This window comes from Mus pahari, chromosome 15 (genome assembly GCF_900095145.1).
Source record: "Mus pahari chromosome 15, PAHARI_EIJ_v1.1, whole genome shotgun sequence".
Taxonomy (NCBI): Eukaryota; Metazoa; Chordata; class Mammalia; order Rodentia; family Muridae; genus Mus; species Mus pahari.
The window spans coordinates 73,265,438-73,282,806 of NC_034604.1; the positions used below are offsets into that span (position 1 = coordinate 73,265,438).

At 49.1% G+C, this 17,369-nt stretch overlaps 1 protein-coding gene across 2 annotated transcripts in view; it reads right to left on the minus strand.

Annotated features, from left to right (window-relative positions):
• Positions 1 to 4,761: 4,761 nt before the first annotated feature.
• Ctdp1 (CTD phosphatase subunit 1) overlaps positions 4,762 to 17,369 on the minus strand; it is a 60,734-nt gene continuing 48,126 nt past the window's right edge. The window contains exons 11-12 of one of the 2 annotated variants that reach the window (XM_029546913.1): positions 15,874 to 16,061; positions 4,762 to 5,710 (exon numbers count right to left, since the gene is read on the minus strand). In XM_029546913.1, the coding sequence (XP_029402773.1) occupies positions 15,923 to 16,061 (139 nt within the window). In that variant the 3' untranslated portion in view covers positions 4,762 to 5,710; positions 15,874 to 15,922. The remainder of the gene's footprint in view (positions 5,711 to 15,873; positions 16,062 to 17,369) is intronic. The other variant, XM_021214391.1, reaches the window with a different exon arrangement.

A 17,369-nucleotide genomic window follows, 5' to 3' on the forward strand; every position in this document is an offset into this window, starting at 1 on the left:
ACAAGGCATACAGATGAAGTGGAATTCCTGTCCCAAAAATCAAGAAGTTGTGGCCCACCAAATAGTCTTCTCAGTGTGGGCAGAAGTAACTCCAGTGACAGGGGCGACTCCTCTGCGACCACTAGCAGAGGTTCCTAAGCTTGTCTGTATGAGACCTCATCTTTCCAGAAGCCCATCTGAAAGGGGCACTACCTGCTTCCGGCCTTTACTCCACACAGGTCCAGCCACAGGGCAATTAAGCCATTTTGATTGCAAACGTTCTTACATAATTATGAATTTAAAACGTATAGCTCAGAGGTGGTGGCACATGCCTTTAATCCCAGCACTCCTGAGGTAGAGGTAGGAACATCTCAGAGTTTGAGGCCAGCCTGGGCTACAGATCGAGTTCCAGGACAGCCTGGGCTACACAGAGAAATCCTGACTCACAGAATCAACCAACTCACATGGCTACTATCTTCTTACTACAGATCATTTCAAACATAAAAATAGGTAGAATTTCTGCTGCTCATGACCCAACTCTCAGAATGGCTGAACTCTACCTGCTCCTGAGCCATGTGTTAATGCAAACTCAGATATTTTATTCATTGATGTCTCAATATTTAAAATAAAAGCTCAAAGTACAACTGTACCTAAAATAAATAAACTCTTTAATATCAAACACCTGCCTGCTTAAAATTCTGTTAGTGTTGTATCAGTGGCTCTTTCTTCAGACATATTATACACACACATACACACAAATTACATCTGATCTATTTCCCTAGAGAACCCTGATATACTGCTAGTAATACAAACCAGACCTCTTCAAAAGTAATATGTATATATATATGTATATACATATAAATTCATATTTATATATTGGAATGGCTTACTGGCTGTGGTCTGGCTAGTCCCAACAATAGTTGATATGGCAAGGCCAAGAATCTGGTAATTGTTCAATCCACAAGGCTGGATGTTCTCAGCTGAACTCCTAAAGAAGTAGGCTCTAATGCCAGTGAAGGAATACCTCAGCAGCTAGATGATCTCGCCAGGGAGAGTGAGGGCAAGCTGGCAGAAGGCATGACCCAGATTTAGGGAAGATCATCTTCCCTCCTCAAATGATCCAATCAAGAAGAATCCCTCACGGGTGGACCCAGCGTTTGGGTTTTAGTTGATTCCAGATGCAGTCAAGCTTAGTGACCACAGGCAACCCTGCCTTGTGAAACTGCTTACCAGTGTTGATCCCGTTTGCTGGCAGAAGTTCGTACCATCTTCATCAGATCAGAGTCATTGTTGGGATGTTCCACCAGGAACCATCTGTTTTTGCTGGCCGTTACTGCTCAGACCCCCACAGCCCTGAGGGTGGTCAACAGTCTTCCAACCTGTTCAGTGGTGACACCCCAGGGGGACCTTGCCAAGGAATGATGAGAAATGTTTCTCAGGTTTCAAAATGGATTGTTCACCGGTGCACTGAAGGTCCATCCCAACACTTGGGGAAGGTGTTATGGTCAGGGCGGCTCTAGCTGCATTGGTAGGAGTGTGGGGCACTGGTCACATTGCATTAGCACTGGAGGGATTGAGAGATGCTTTTGGTCAGTTAGCTTTATTTCTCTTTGGTTAAGTCCAGGACACCAGCCCACATTCAGGGGAGTCTTCTCTCTGTAGTTAAACCTTTGTTATGAAAAAAATCCCCCACAGACCCTACCAAACGAGCATCTCCATCTTCTAGGTGATTATAAATTCAGTCTAATTGAGAATGAAGATTAACCGTTACAGTAGCATTCCCTGAAGGTGAGCAATTTGGTTTATTTATAAGAAAACCACTTCAAAGAGCCGAGTCTCCGGAGGAAATTAGGCTCAGAACCTCCTGTTGTGACTGAATGCTCCTTGGAGTGTAAAGGTTTGGTTGATGAGATAATTTCAACCCCACCTAGACAAACAGGTGAGAATTGGGGATTTGAGTGTGCACGGAGGGCAGGGCGTGAAATTCAGTGGCAGAGCTCTTGCCTATCATGTAAAAAACTCTGGGTTTGGTCCGATCACTGAAATGCAACAAGCTAACGCAACACATCTACGTGGAGTTGAGTTTTCAGGCGAGACACATTCCAGGTCTGTGGGGCAAGGTCTCCTCCACGCAACATAAACTGGCACCTGGCCTCAGCCCGTGTGCTTGGCAAGTTGGATGTTAAGGTGTCAAGATCACCACCAAGACCCGTGAAGGTGCAAGGGACTGTGACTGACAGGAAGATCTCCAAACCACTGCTGGGAGAGAGTGGTTTCTCAGCATCAAACCAAAGCCCATGAAACCCAGAAAAGCAATGATAAGCGATTGTGCAGCACACACACACACACACACAGTAGGAAGTAGTGCTAATGCGCTGCAGCAGGACTCCCACTCCAAGCTGGTGGGAAACAGTGGACAGCAGCCCAACTCACTTACCCACTCACAGTGGCATGCAGTCACCCTGCACTTGGGCATTTTACTCACGAGTGGAACAGGTGCACACAGAAGCCACACAGGGATGTTCATGACAGCCACATTTACAACCAAAACATCCCTTGGTATGAAAAAGCCTAAACCAACAGTGGTTCTCCCAGAGACAGAAATAATAAGCTATACATGGTGATCTCAACATGGAGGACACAGAAGCATGAAGGTTGGGAAGGCCTTGCAGCCCGGTCTGCGTTTGTACTGCAGAGCAATGCACTCAAGGGTCAATGCATTACGGCCATCTTGAAAATTTGCAACAAAGACCTCTGGGTAAAAAATGCACTCAAAATGCCAACATTCTGGTTCTGAAAATACATCAGAATGTGCATTGAGCATGGTGGCCATAATTCCAACACTCAGTGAAAGCTGGGTTACACAGTAAGATGCTGTTCATTCAAGTTCAGTTGTTACAGATTCTCAAACTTTAGGTTTCTTCTGCTTATATAAAGATTCCTTTTGGTCTTTGATGAGTTCTCGTGTGGCCCATGATGATCCTGAATTCATAGTAGTCCTCCTGCCTCCGAGTAAGTGTGCTGTTTCTCTTCCCTCATGCTAAGCTCTGGTTCATACATTCCTCTTAGCTATTTCAGGAAGAAGGTATGACATCATAGAAAGGACCTCAGCCTGGCATGGTGGTGTAACATCAGGATTTTAGTGCTAGCACCGGGAGGCAGAGGCAGGTGGATCTTTGGAGAGTAACCTGCTCTATGATCTACACAATGAGTCCCTTAACAGGAAGAAGTACTGTGAGACCCTGTCTGTAGTGGGGAAAAAAGGCAACAGTGAAACAACTTTCCTAAGATTTTATTTATAAAATCTTACTTATAAAATAGTGGTACAAACTATTGAGCATGTTCTCTTGAATGTGTAAAAAATGTGACTGTCTACATATGTCCAGAGAGGACCTGGTTAGGTGCCAGGCTCTCATTGCCATTTGACCACCACAGGTGTGCAGTCAGCTCTGGCTACGTCTCCAAGACGGTTGCAGGTCAGGGAACTAGTGGACAGTCAGGACCCACCAGAGGATATGCCTAGTTCTGACAGGTGGGAGTCAGTATGGAATCCTTAAAAACCTTTGGAAACCATCTTTCTGCTTGGTCCACCCATGGTATTGATGTGCAAAGGCAGCCAGAGCTGAAATGGTCAAAGAAAGTCCATTATAAGTACCCCCCCCATGTGTGTGTTGCCCTGGTGTTAGGCCTCATCTCAAACAGGACAGCGAAGGCATGGGTCTAGCTGTACAGACAGGCGGTGGGCAGGCTGAGACGAGCCCTGCCCTGGCTCAGCACCTGCAGGAGGCCCGTGCTCCTCCACTTTAGACAAAGGCTGGCCACCTGCGATGGCAGCTTTCCTATGTACTTTCCTGGGCCAGGAGGAGTTCGGGCCATGTTAAAGGGGATTCCAGTCACCTGGGTCAAGGAGGGAATGGGGTGAAATGCATGGTTAATATCAACACTTATCAGGGAGTGTTTTCTCAGTGGCACATTGGGGTTGTCTGTCACAGGATGTAGCTCAGTGATATAGTACCCGCCCATTATACTGAAGGCCCTGGGTTTCATCTTCAGCTCTAGATCCTTGATTACAACCAGTGGTCAATAGCCAGAACATTGGTCTGGGGCGAGGTGTTAGGAGTAGCAGACAGCCCAGCTGAGCACATCACCAAGACAGAAAGATACTGAGAAGATGCTGATGTTGATCAACACTGTGCAGAGCGCCAGGAGAGCTGGTTTGGCGTGTGCTGAGATGTTAGAGGCCTGTTTTCACATCCATCCCAGTGCAGGTCTGCAACAAGGCTTCCTGCTCCATTCCTGTTTCCTAGAGACTGCCTGGAAGACACAGAAACTTTGGTTCTGCTGTGTGAGTGAGTGAAAACACCCAATGAGCACAGCAGCAGGCCCTGGCGAGCATCCGACTTTGGGTGCCTGTTTGCTCTGTGTTCATCTCTGGGTCCACAGCAGTCTTCCCATCACTTCCTTGTCCACATCATTCAGGGCAGGGTATGACCATCTTAGTTGGGCAGTGGAGAGAGCCCCAGCTCTTGATGCTGTCTGGAGCTTGCAGCTTGCACCCTGCTCTACAGAGACCACATGCCTCTGTTGCAGTCTGGTTGCCGCTCCCGGTGGTGGGCAGCTGTCTCCTTGGAGCTGCCGATCCCAGGGCATGGCTGCTCGCCCTCGTCTGGAGCATCCAAGTGACCTCATGGACACAGTGTGCATCTAGATTTCTTCCACGACCACAGCTTAGAACAAGCTGGGAAGAGAATGACTGTGGCTCTTCTGTTCAGACAGGTTTGAAGACAGGGGCCACTGTGTTGTTCTACAAACCCTGACAAGCTCAGGTGTGGTCACCCTAACCTAACATGGCCCTGGACTGCTGAGAGGGAATCTGAAAGGACCACACACTGCTGTCACACACCAGAGAACACAGCTTACAAAAAGGGTTTTATTAAATGGAAGCAGAATCTGGTGGGTGGAGTATGAAATATACAAAACTTTACATCACATCTCCAGGGTAGTACAGGCGTCTCTCGTCACACTGCCCACACTGGCAGGCTGTGGCCCAGGCAGCCCAGGCTGCAGACGGGGACCTGAATCAGAAACTCCAGGGCATCTGCAGATCCGCTGAGGGCCTGAAAGGTGGCTGGGGCCCTCAGGCCTGCCTGTGAGTCGTGGTGTCCTGTGCACACATATTTACACTGCTCTTTTACTTTAAAATCCTTCAAAATTCTGATAGCATCAGCTGTGAAAAGGCCCAAGATGCCAGGTTTTGTTATATTGCTCTCTAAATCTTACTGGGTCCCCAGTCCTCACACTAAATATGCTATAGCATTCAAAGGCAAGCCCCCAAGGCCCTCACTACATGACCAAACATCATGTATCTATCCACGCTCGCCGTGAGAGGCCCTGTTGAGCTCTTTGGCATCGCACACCAACTCCTCAGAACACTGTGCCGCTTAAAAAAGTAGACTTTCCTATAGTAAAACTTCTTACAAACACTTATTTCTGGAAAATAATGTGTTTCTGTATGTGGAGCTCTGCAAAATATACGATTTTCTGGAGAAAAAGGACCCAAGCCAAGGGCTGGTATGGGGCGGGTCCTAGTCACATGAGGTCATTAAGCTCCGCCTCCAGAGCAGCGGCCATTTCATCTGCTTCCGAACTGCTGCCCTCCTCATCATCGTTGCTGGACTCCCCGCTGGACTCGCTGGCAGCGTCTTCCTCATTCAGTTTCCTCTTGTGGCCTCTGAAGAGAGAAGAGAATCAGGACCACTGTGAGACTCTGGCTACATCTGGAGGGGTAGGGAGTGGACTGGGGAAACACATCTCCATCCTCAGGTATATGCCAAAGAAGCATGGGGCTACGAGGACAGGAATTCTGTAGGTGCAGGAGACCCATCTAGAATATTAGAGGCCACGCACGACAAGGAGAACAGGCCAGAAAGTAGGAGGGTGAGACCTGAGAGCTTCAGTTCTATTTGGGCCGTGTCTACTCTGAGTCAGTCTCCGCACTGGGTGTGAGGTATCAGTGTGACTTCTCTCTTTGCAATTGCACAACTCGCTGCTCCAGTACCATCTGTGGAAGTCGACAGGATGATAAGGGCCCACTATTCAAAGAAAGTGAATTTTGTGGCAAAAGAAGAAACCTTCCCAAAAGTCTATCTGGCTGGGGAAAAGTTAGTGCTTGTTTAGCCAAACAGATCACAAAGTTGCAAACACTGGATTTACAAGACAGATGGCGCATACTTGGCCACGTATGTGACTCTGTCTGAGACACTCTAAAAGTGGCAGGATGACAACCAACCCAGGAGGAACACTGCAAGCGAACACAGCCACCAAAACTCAGAGCAGCAGCCTCTGGGAAATGTGAACCCGGGTAAGGAGGGCCCAGCACCTCACTCCCCGTGTAGGAGGCTCCCCCAAAGCTGGGCCCAGCACACCTCACTCCCCGTGTAGGAGGCTCCCCCCAAAGCTGGGCCCAGCACACCTCACTCCCCGTGTAGGAGGCCCCCTCAAAGCTGGGCCCAGCACACCTCACTCCCCGTGTAGGAGGCCCCCTCAANTGGGCCCAGCACACCTCACTCCCCGTGTAGGAGGCCCCCTCAAAGCTGGGCCCAGCACACCTCACTCCCCGTGTAGGAGGCCCCCTCAAAGCTGGCCACAGCAGACCTCACTCCCCATGTAGGAGGCCCCCCAAAGCTGGGCCCAGCACACCTCACTCCCCGTGTAGGAGCCCCCCTAAAGCTGGGCCCAGCACACCTCACTCCCCGTGTAGGAGGCCCCCCAAAGCTGGGCCCAGCACACCTCAATCCCTGTGTAGGAGGCCCCCTCAAAGCTGGCCACAGCACACCTCACTCCCCGTGTAGGAGGCCCCCCTAAAATTGGCCACAGCACACCTCACTCCCCGTGTAGGAGGCACCCAAAGCTGGGCCCAGCACACCTCACTCCCCGTGTAGGAGCCCCCCCTAAAGCTGGCCACAGCACACCTCACTCCCCGTGTTGGAGCCCTCCCAAAGCTCGGCCCAGCACACCTCACTCCCTGTGTAGGAGGCCCCCAAAGCTGGGCCCAGCACACCTCACTCCCCGTGTAGGAGGCCCCCCTAAAGCTGGGTACAGGAACTCAATGCCAACAGGCCTGACCACATGCTGACACACAACATGCAACTGCTTTGATCCATGTCTGCTGTCCCACCAGCAGAGCAGCCATAGATGAGAGTGTTGGTTTAGGATGAGCATGACTGCAAGAAAGCCAAAAAGGCTGCAGGAGTGGAGGAGTGGGTAAAGTGCAGGAAGGAGGGCCTACGTTTGGACCCCTAGCACTGGTGTAAAGGTTGGTCATGATGGTGCATATCTATAATCCCAGCTAGGGGAGGGCTGGGAGGAGAAAAGGGGTCCTGGGGACATGCCTGCCTGCTAGCTAGCCTAGCTGAAATGGTATGTTCCAGATTCGGTGAGACTCTGTCTGAAAACGATGTAAAGTGTTAGAGGGTGATACCAGTGCTGACCACCACACGTGCAGACACAGACAGGCGAATGCACCTCCTGTGCCACTTTTAGACACATATGCACCCATGAAAACAAGCCAGAGGAGGCCACTCAGCCTTGTGGCAACAGAGGAGGAGGAGGTACAGATCCCATGACATGGAGGTTCAGAGCCGGCAGAGGTGGGACAACTTTCACCAGATTCTGAAATGCATTTTAAACTAGCTCTTGCCATCCATGCTCAAAGAGCTTTAATAATTTTTATTAACCCTCAAAAGTCTCTTCCACTTTTCATGCTTTTTCCAACAGCATCTTCAAATGAAGCAAGCCCAAGGACAGTGGCAGCCCCAACAGCGGCTGAGTGCCCAACGGATGAGCAGCACCCAACAGTCAGTCTCCCCACTTTGAGGGTCCGGCTGCATTTTTAGCTCTGCTCCAGGAAAGGTGGCTATGTTCTGGAGTACGTGAGAGCTTGTGCACCACTGTTATGTCATTACGTCTTCCATTTGTTTATGTCATCGGTATTAACCCTGACAGTTCTGCGGCTCTGCCTGCCTTGGACTAACAGTGATGCCACAGCGAGCTCAAGTCTGCAGCGGAGAGCACTGAGGCCCTGACTGTCACGGTCTCTACACGCCCGGCCCAGGGAGTGACACTATTAGAAGGTATGCTTCTTGTTGGAATATGTGTGTCACCGTGAGTGTGGGCTAAGACCCTCATCCTAGCTGCCTGGAAGTCAGTATTCTGCTAGCAGCCTTCAGATGAAGATGTAGAACTCTCAGCTCCTCCTGCACCATGCCTGCCTGGATGCTGCCATGTTTCCACTTTGATGATAATGGACTGACCCTCTGAATCCTTAAGTCAGCCCCAATTAAATGTTGTCCTTATAAGAGTTGCCTTGGTCATGCTGTCTGTTCACAGCAGTAAAACCCTAACTAAGACACTGAGTAGGGCCGGGCGTGGTGGCACACGCCTTTAATCCCAGCACTCTGGAGGCAGAGGCAGGCGAATTTCTGAGTTCGAGGCCATCCTGGTCTACAGAGTGAGTTCCAGGACAGCTAGGGCTATACAGAGAAACCCTGTCTCCAAAAACAAAAAAAAAAAAAAAAAAAAGACACTGAGTAGATGTGAGAGGGAGTGGTGCCTGGTAGGATCCAGGAAGAGCAGGAGGAATAAGGTCAGAGAAATACAGAAAAAAGGCACTAGAACTGGTCCTCACAACATCGTACTAAAGCCAGTGAGGCCTCATGGCAGGCAAGCATTCTCATGGTGGCCCACAGAGCACCCAGGAGAACACACAGTGGTCAATACCTCAACATGGCAACTTCCGGGAATCCTGACAGACCCAGTAATGTTTAGATAGCAGGTACGGTATGTTAAAAAAAAAAAAAAAAAAAACAGGAGCGGCTGAGAAGTCTACAGTAAAAAGCTGATGGCCTAAGAGTGACTCAGAAGCCACTCCACATGCTGACACCTGGTGACATTTGGCTCCTTTGGAGACACTGCTTAACTGGAAGTCATTACAATATAATTATATGAAAAGACATTTTACCATCTAAACTAAAGACAAGGACATCAAAGATGGCAGGCATGAGGCAATTGTGCCTTTAATTCCAGCACTTGGACGACAAGACGGGTAGATCTCTGAACTCCATATAGTGGAAGCTACACAGGGAGACCCTGTCTCCAAAACAAACCCCAAACCCAACCAACCAACCAACCAACCAAGAATACCACAAAAAACAAACAAACAAACAAAAAAACAACCCATATTAAAGACAGTGACAAAATGATCTAAAGGCTAAAACTGTGGAAGGTACCTAACTGTACTCCCAGTGTCTCCAAAAACCAAAAAAAAAAAAAAGTATAGACATGGGAGCTGAATCTTAAAGCAGGCTTCTCGTTTGCTAGGCACTTTGGCTTGATAGACTCTTTCCATACAGCCCGAGCTGCACAGGGTGGCAAAGCTGTACCACCCCTCTCACTCCTGGCTCCACAAGGGCACAGACAGAGCAGCAGCACTCAGCTCTAGTTAGGCGCTATTTCCTGTAATGCTCACAGGAAGCACATTGGTAGGCGCTCTTTTATCTGTCTGAATCTCAAGGAGTTGACCCTCACAGGCCCATGGGTCAGAGGGACTGTATCACCTTTAGAAGTGAGTGACTCTCATTGAAGCCTAGGGATCAGGCAGCACACAGGACACGTGTCTGGGATGTGACTCCGAGGAAACAAAGATTTCCCCAGAGATGGGAAGACCACAAGAGGACAGAAAGATTAGAACAGTAAGACCACTAGGAAAATGGACGGGCCGGCAGGTCCATGGGAGGAGGGGACAGAGGGCGAGTAGTCCACAGTGAGAACTGGGACAGCAGGCCAGGTCTTCAGTGACGATTTCTACCATGGACAGCCAGCCTAGGGCAGGGCAGCCCTTCACAGCCGCAGCCAGTGAGACTCAAGCAGAGCTTTATAGAAATGATGCACAGGCTCCACTCTTGGCTAAAACAATGTCTGCAGCGGTACGGTTTAAAATACACCATGAGTAAATTTAGGTAATTAAAAATTACCCCCCAAATTAGAAACAGACAGCTGTAGGCCATAGTAATAAGTGCCTACAACTGTTATATTTCATTTCCTCTTAGTGTAACATGCAATATTTATATTTTGTTCTTACAACCAGCTGCACAACTCCATAGAGAAATATTAGCAGATTTAATTTTGGAACATCTGAAAGCTTGAAAAAAGTGTATCAAATTCAATGTGGTAGAAGGATATAAATATGAGTAATAGATGTAAATTTCCTCCCCAATATTTCAGCTTTCTGAATTCACTGTAGTCTCAGCATACATGGACCAATGCCACGGTTTATTATTCAAAAAGATGCAGAACTCTTTTAATAAACAGTGCTGTTTTAACCACATCCAATCCTGCAGGAGTCACCAGCCAGCCAAGGGCACCCTGCTGACACCTGGTTATCCCTGTGTGGTCCTTTGGTGGACAGAAGAGCCGAGGGCAGCACTATATGTGAGGGGCATGTACTAATGTGCTTTATCCCTCTGTCTTCACTGAGTATTGACAGGGCTGGGTATGCTGCACACGAAGATGCCAGTGTTTCTAACTTTTAACACAAATCTAAAGATTGGTTTGTGTGGCTCTGCACACTAAAGAGTGTGATTTGGCACACACAGATCAAACTACATAGAGAACAAATGTTGTGCCTTCTCTTGCACATACACATGCACACACACTTTGTGAGGGAGGGCCAGTGCTGAACGGGCAGAGGACAGGAAGTGTTAGGAGTACAGTGCAGCTCCTGTGTTTTAACATTCACCTCGACAGCTTCTGAAGAGCCTGAAGGCTCATCCAGGCACAGGTGACACAGGTTTCCTTCAGTAGAAGCCCTTCTGAGCTGTTCCCAGTTAGCCCCACATAGACTTCTCCATACACCAGCCAGCAGTCCAAAGATCTGGAGCTTCCTTCTGGACATCCCTCCCCTCCAGCAGGGCTGACATGGGTAAGTCAGCATCACGTCTGAGGCTAAGGCTATGAGCTCCTACCTGCCGGTTCCTATCTATCTCTCTACAGCATGCAGCAAACACTGCATGCACTTCAGGATGTCACAGGCCCAGTAGTACAGCTCTATGCATCACAGTGTAAGTCAGGGAGAAGGAAAAACTGTGCAGCGTTCTCTTCCATGGCTACCGGGTACTCCCTCCTGCCTAAGGGTTTTATACTACACACAAACTCACATGCCTGTATAAGGCTGTTGGAGAATAAGCTCTCAGTCTAAAGTGCCAAGGCTCCACGGAGGAAGTCTGATGGCAAGGGAGTCTTCCTCCACTCCCAAGGCACAGTCTTGCCAGATACAGGTGTCTTGGCAAGCGTCTGCTCTTTGCACCTCTGCCCAGCTTTCCACCGAGAGAACACCTTTACCTCACTGAGAGCCTCTGGGCATCTTCGGCTGCCTTTTAAGTTTCCTTCTCATCCTTCATGTTCACAATTTTAGTGTGCTGTGTCTGTGTGGATTTCTTATCATACATGGGGCATGCTGAACTTTTGGGTCATATAAATCAATGCCAGCAAGTTTGTGGAAATTTTTAGCCATTTTTTTTAAACAGAATTATTTTCTCCTGCTTTTTCTCTTTTGATAGTTAATTTATCATGCCAAACCTAGTTTCTGTGTAAGCATCTCTGCAGCAGTGCTTAGTGAGGTCCATCTGGATGTGAGAGCTGGGGCTGACAGAAGCCTCCAGAGAAAGGAAGGGATGGATGGGGAGGCTTGGCCATTCCTGGGAATCACATGCTCTCCATGAGGAAGACAAGACCAGGAGAGGGAGCTTGTTTATGGAAATTATTCCTTTGCCCAGTAGGGCTACACCGCTCATTCATTGTCTGTGCCCTCATTTCTAGGACAGTGCCAGGGAAGCAGCAGGGCCTGCACTGGGACTTGGTGCCCGTGCAGCATCTCTCAGCTGCTCAGAGGGCCTCGAAGCCAGTAGTGTGGGGCACCAACAGGGCAGGAGCAACCTTGAGGTCAGCATACTCTATTGTCATCGCAGCCAAGGTAGGACAGACACTATGAGACTTTCTCTCACCCAAGACTTACACACGATCAGGAAAAGTGCTGTGGCTTTGCCATTTAAATTCCATTGCTGTCACTTCCCCAGCAGCTCGAAGAACAGACCACGATCGTGCTGTATTTCAAATCTGACAGCTGTTGGCCATTAATCCCCCCAACATACTCCCCCAATAAAAAAAAGCTCATGCTGAATGTGAAGGAGACCACTATGAAGGCCCACACCTGAGGGGACATGCTACACTCACTGTGTGACCACCCTACCTAGGAGCAGACACCTAGAGAGCTCGACTAGCTCTCTTCCCTAAGGAATGCCCAGAGAAGGCAAGTGCTGGTGCTGCCGTGAGGGGATGAAGCACTTCTTGGTAGATAAGCAGAGAACACAGTCGTCTTCCTGTTAGTCACTGTCAGGTTCTGAACAGCTTGGCCGAGTGAGCCTGACAGGCTGTGCTGCCAACAGCGCACCACACCATACCAACCTGCACCTCGCTGCAAGGCTCCATCACAGAGGGGCACAATTATTAAGAGACTTGCAGAGATGTGAAAGCTCTAAGTGTGAGAGGCAATAAGCTGACAGGAGCTGGACCTGTCCAGTTTCTAAGAGGCAAGCTGGCTCTGTTGGTCATTATAGCTCTCAGAGACAGCTCATGCATGATGGTACCAGAGGCCATGGGATCTGCAGCTCTCCCTGGAGACCTGCTGTGGATGACATGGGTGTTGGCAGTGAGGAACAAGCAGGCGGAAGGTGAGGAGTGTAATTAGTATTAGATAGCAGGCTCCTCTTCAGCCCATGGGATATTTGTTCTTCAGCCCTTAAGTTCCAAAATAATTAGTCAAAACCACAGAATAGCAATGACAGAAACAGGAGCTCTTACCCAAGGAGCTAGGGGGTGGACAGGCCTGTTTCCTTGCAATCTCGTAAGCATCTACCAGGCTAACTCATCTAATGCTGCACCACTCTGCACCCAGGCCAGCTGCACCCAAACTCTTCTTCCTAAATTGGGGGAGGGGGTTTGCTTAGAGGCCTCATCCTAACCCTGGCACAGCCTGGGTTCGAGACCAGCTTGATTTCTCACTGAATAATGTTAAAATGGATGTAGAGTAGATAAAATACAGGCAGGGATGTGCCCAAGAGCCCAATGAGCAGGGACCAGAACCTTGTCCACCCCACTCCCCTGGACACATTCGGTGGCCCTCTTCAGCTCAAGAGCAGAGCACCCCCTACACCCAAGACCGAGAGTCTAGAGTCTTCCTCAATTCCGGTTCCACACACACATAATTAAGCCTAGTGATGTGGCTTGGATGCGACTTCTTTAACCAGAGGTGGCAACCATGGGCAGGACAAGAAGCGAGAGCAAGGCTCCAGCAGGCCTATGGGAACAGCTACAGTCTTTCTGTCTGACTGATAGTGCCACAGAGACTGTTAGCAGCATGTAGCCAGCCCTCTTACAGTCAGGCTCTTAAGGGGGAAAGGGGTCTAATCCTAGGAGCAGACTTATCCTCCACAATTCCCTCCCCAAGGCTGGTCCCAAGTTTCCCTACAGACCCCACTGTCTTCCCAGTCATGAAGACATACCTACCCAAGCCCATGACTCATGACCGAGTATAGAAGCTGCACATCTCTCCTGGTGTAACATGACTGCAGCACTTCAATGAGACTGGAAAGTGCTCCTTCCTAACTGTATAATGAGAACCCTGATCCTGCTCAGTTGCCATCCACCTGTCCCAAGCCTCTAACTATGGTGTGACCTCAGTCGCACTCACTACGCAATGGTCAAATGGCAGGAGAGAGAGAGAGAGAGAGAGAGAGAGAGAGAGAGAGAGAGAGAGAGAGAGAGAGAGAGAGAGAGAGAGAGAGAGAGAGAGAGAAAACACGTGCGCTCCCCCGATGCTTTCCTCACTCAGCTCGCTCACTTGTTCTCGCTCGTGGTCCCCCCTCCCCCCCACAGATGGACACCGGGAGGCTCAGCAGCTTCCACACCACACAGCCGCTGCAGAGCAGCACCAGGAACTGAGCTGAGGAAACCCTTAGGATGTATCTTGTTTGCTTTTCTTTGTAAATGGAGGCTCGGCCAGACTGCTGAGCTCAGCATTTCTCAGATTAGCTGTCTAAGGTATATGGACAGAGCATGCTTGTGAGGTGGAAGTCAGCAGTACACTGACCTATGAGAACCACACAAAGGATGACACCAAGGAGAAGACAAGACCCCGAGCCCGAGAGAGAGGGGACAGGGCAAGGCAGCTGGGATGAGGAAGTTGAAGGGTCTACTCTACTGGAATTCTTGGACAAGGACACAGGACAGCATGCTCTGCCCTGCCAGAAAGCATACTCACGTGGGCTTAGTGGAGTCACACCCAAAGGCCTAGTGCCAAGTGCAGTGGGGCTCAGTCCCTCTGTCCCCTAATATGGTAGCATCCATAGTCACTGTGTATTTTATGGCTGTAGGGCTATGCCACCAAAGCTACATGGATGCAGCGAGGTTGCCATGACATCGAAGCCACCGGAATGCCATGCAGCTATGCATGTTCACACCAACACTGATGAAGCCATGTTTTTGTTTTTGCTATTCTTCTATTTTGTTTGTTTTAAAAGGTCCCTTAGCACACTACTACTGAGCTCAGTGTCCTGCCCACAGCTGTGAGAGAGGACAACAGTAACTCGTGACTTTGTATTGCACAGGCAGCCACATACTCTAAGCAAATAAAAGTGAGATAATTATCAAATCAAGAAGAGACCAAAGATGATTATGGAATGATTTAGGTCACAATAAATACTGCATAGTCCAATAATTTAACCCTGAAATGATTACACTGGCAGGACTGAGGCCGGGAAAAGGTTAAAGCATGGTCTTTCTCTTTAACAGTGAAAATGCAACTCAGGAGTTAGAAAATGCAGACGGGGCTGGGGGGGACACTTCACTTGGTTATCCTTTATTCTATACTTTGTAATGTCTTCTGAATTTTACACAAATCGTGTCTATTTGTTAAAACACATTTTAGAGGCAAGCTAACTTGTTGAAGATATGTCCGACTACCCAGTAACGGCATACTACCACTACTACTAGGAGGTCCTTATTTGTTTACTAAAGCAGCCGAACTTTTACTGAGACTTACGTCAGAAAAACAAGGCCTAAAGCAGCTGATAGAAACTCATGCTACTGAAGACCGTGAAACAAGGAAACTTAGCTCAATTATGCACAAAAGCTATTTAGCAACCGTGCCATGGACTATCGAGGCAAAAACAGATGATAGACTAAAAGAAACATATAGCAGAGATGAGATCATTTTGTCGATTGAGAAAGCACCAACTAGTCATTCAGGAGAGGGTAAAAGACATGCATGGCTCCCAAACATTTGACAGCAGCAGATGGAGCTGCATGGGTCACCACAGTCTTGCTCCACCACTTGACTGCCCACTAGTGACAGGTCACCCACTGCCAAGCTGGGAACTCGGCGTCACAACGACCCCTATACTTAGGAAGAGTTCCCACGGCAGGAGCTCCCCATCAGCGTTGATACTTGATACAGGAGAACGGAGGGCAGATAGCTTCTTCCCATGGGCTCAAGGGTAGGCTCTTGGACCATAAGGACCATGCTCCTACACGCAAGACCAAGGGTGCAGCTCAGGCCACTTCCTCATCCCGAGGCAGGGCAGCTAGATCTCTCAGTGAAGAACTGGGATCACAGAACCTAGTTTCCACGAACGTCTAACAATCTGACAGTTCCGAGGACGCCAAAACAGGCCAAGGTTTCTTTCCTCCCTTCCCACTGTTGTGATGTGTGGTACTGCCTGCTCTTTGCCTTCCCTTGAACTCTCCCCCACCACTGTCCAGACCCCTGCCCACGCTCCTTACCTGGGCCCACGCATGCTAGTGGTGCTCCTCTCGCCAGATGAGGGCAACCCTACAGGCTGCTCTCTTCGGATCCCCGGGGCCCTGGGCTTCCTGAGCTTCGGTGCTCTCTCCTGTTCATTGTCTTGGTCTTCTGGCTTCTTCTTCTCGCTGTCACTGTCATCACTGCCTTCTCCAAGGATGTCGTCGACCTGACAAAAGGTGGAGAGTCAGAGGGTTGTCTGGCAAGTTGGCTTTCTGTAGGAAAGGACTGCCCAGGAAGGACTGCAACAGATTCACACCATCGTCATACAAGAGCAGACTCAGTGTCGCACTGCAGGGGTCAGATATTCACTTCTGTTTTCTACTTGCATGCTGGGGATTGAAACTAAGCTTAAATGACAGCAGAAGAGCAGAGGTGTACTGAGGCTCATTCAGAAATGCCCATGGAGCTTGCACACTTGAGTCCTGAGGAAGGATGGTAGCATCCATTCTCACATGTTACACTGGTAGGATTTCTGTACGTTGCTGGCCATTTACTACACCAGTAAGATGCGTTTCCCAAGAGAAGCAGCTCTGAGATACTGAGTGCAGTTGTGTTGCAAGGCAACTAACTGTTGGGCTGGCCTTTCTCTCTGACCTACCTACCTCAAGCTGGGGATATGACATGTGGGAGGAGGAACAGGCCTGCCTGGGATTCTTGTTATATATTTGAGGGCAGGCAGAGTGAAGTGAGGTGTCATGGTCAGAGAATTTACGGGAGGGTACAGCAAATAGAAGCCAGGTGACAAGCAGGCATTTGGGGAACCTCACTTGGGTCACCACTACAGGGAACCACCTTATACCTCAGTACCAGAGAAGAGGGGCTGGTGTTCCTCTGTTGTGCATATGGGGGCTGATGCCATGCAGAGAAGGAGCAGAGCCAGCACCTGACTTTGGCATCTGGCCCCAGCTCTTCTCCTGCACTGTAGAAATGGGCAAAGGAAAGCCACAGGGTAGAGCAGGGCTGCGTCCAGCTGCACCAGTGAGATGTTTACTGAATTTCAGCAATGATAAAGTGCTAGAACCCTGCCCATCAGTCCTGATGAACAACTCCCTTGGGGGCTTCTACCCACAGCACTGCTTTGTCAGGCCAAGGGGCAACCTGGGTGAGACACATGGCCACCAGTCTTTGTGTGGCTGATTGCATCTATATCCCAATCAGAAAGGCATTTCAAGCACCTATGCCAGCATTCCTGTGTGGCAGACGGCTAACCTGAGCATTTGGCCGAAGACCTAGAGAAACACCTCAAGAGCCAAATGACAACCATGGGCATATACCAAGTCTGGCCTCTTTTCAACCAGGCTTCTGTTTGGGAATGACATGAATTTTCCAAAGGCGTTCTTTTACAAATGTGTCAAATGCCTTTTGAAAACTACTTGTAAGAAACTTAATTTAAAATATGCAACAGGAAAGTTGTTTTAAATGTTAAGGCAAAACTTAAAAGCAAGCACATGACATGTAAAAAAAAAAAAAAAAA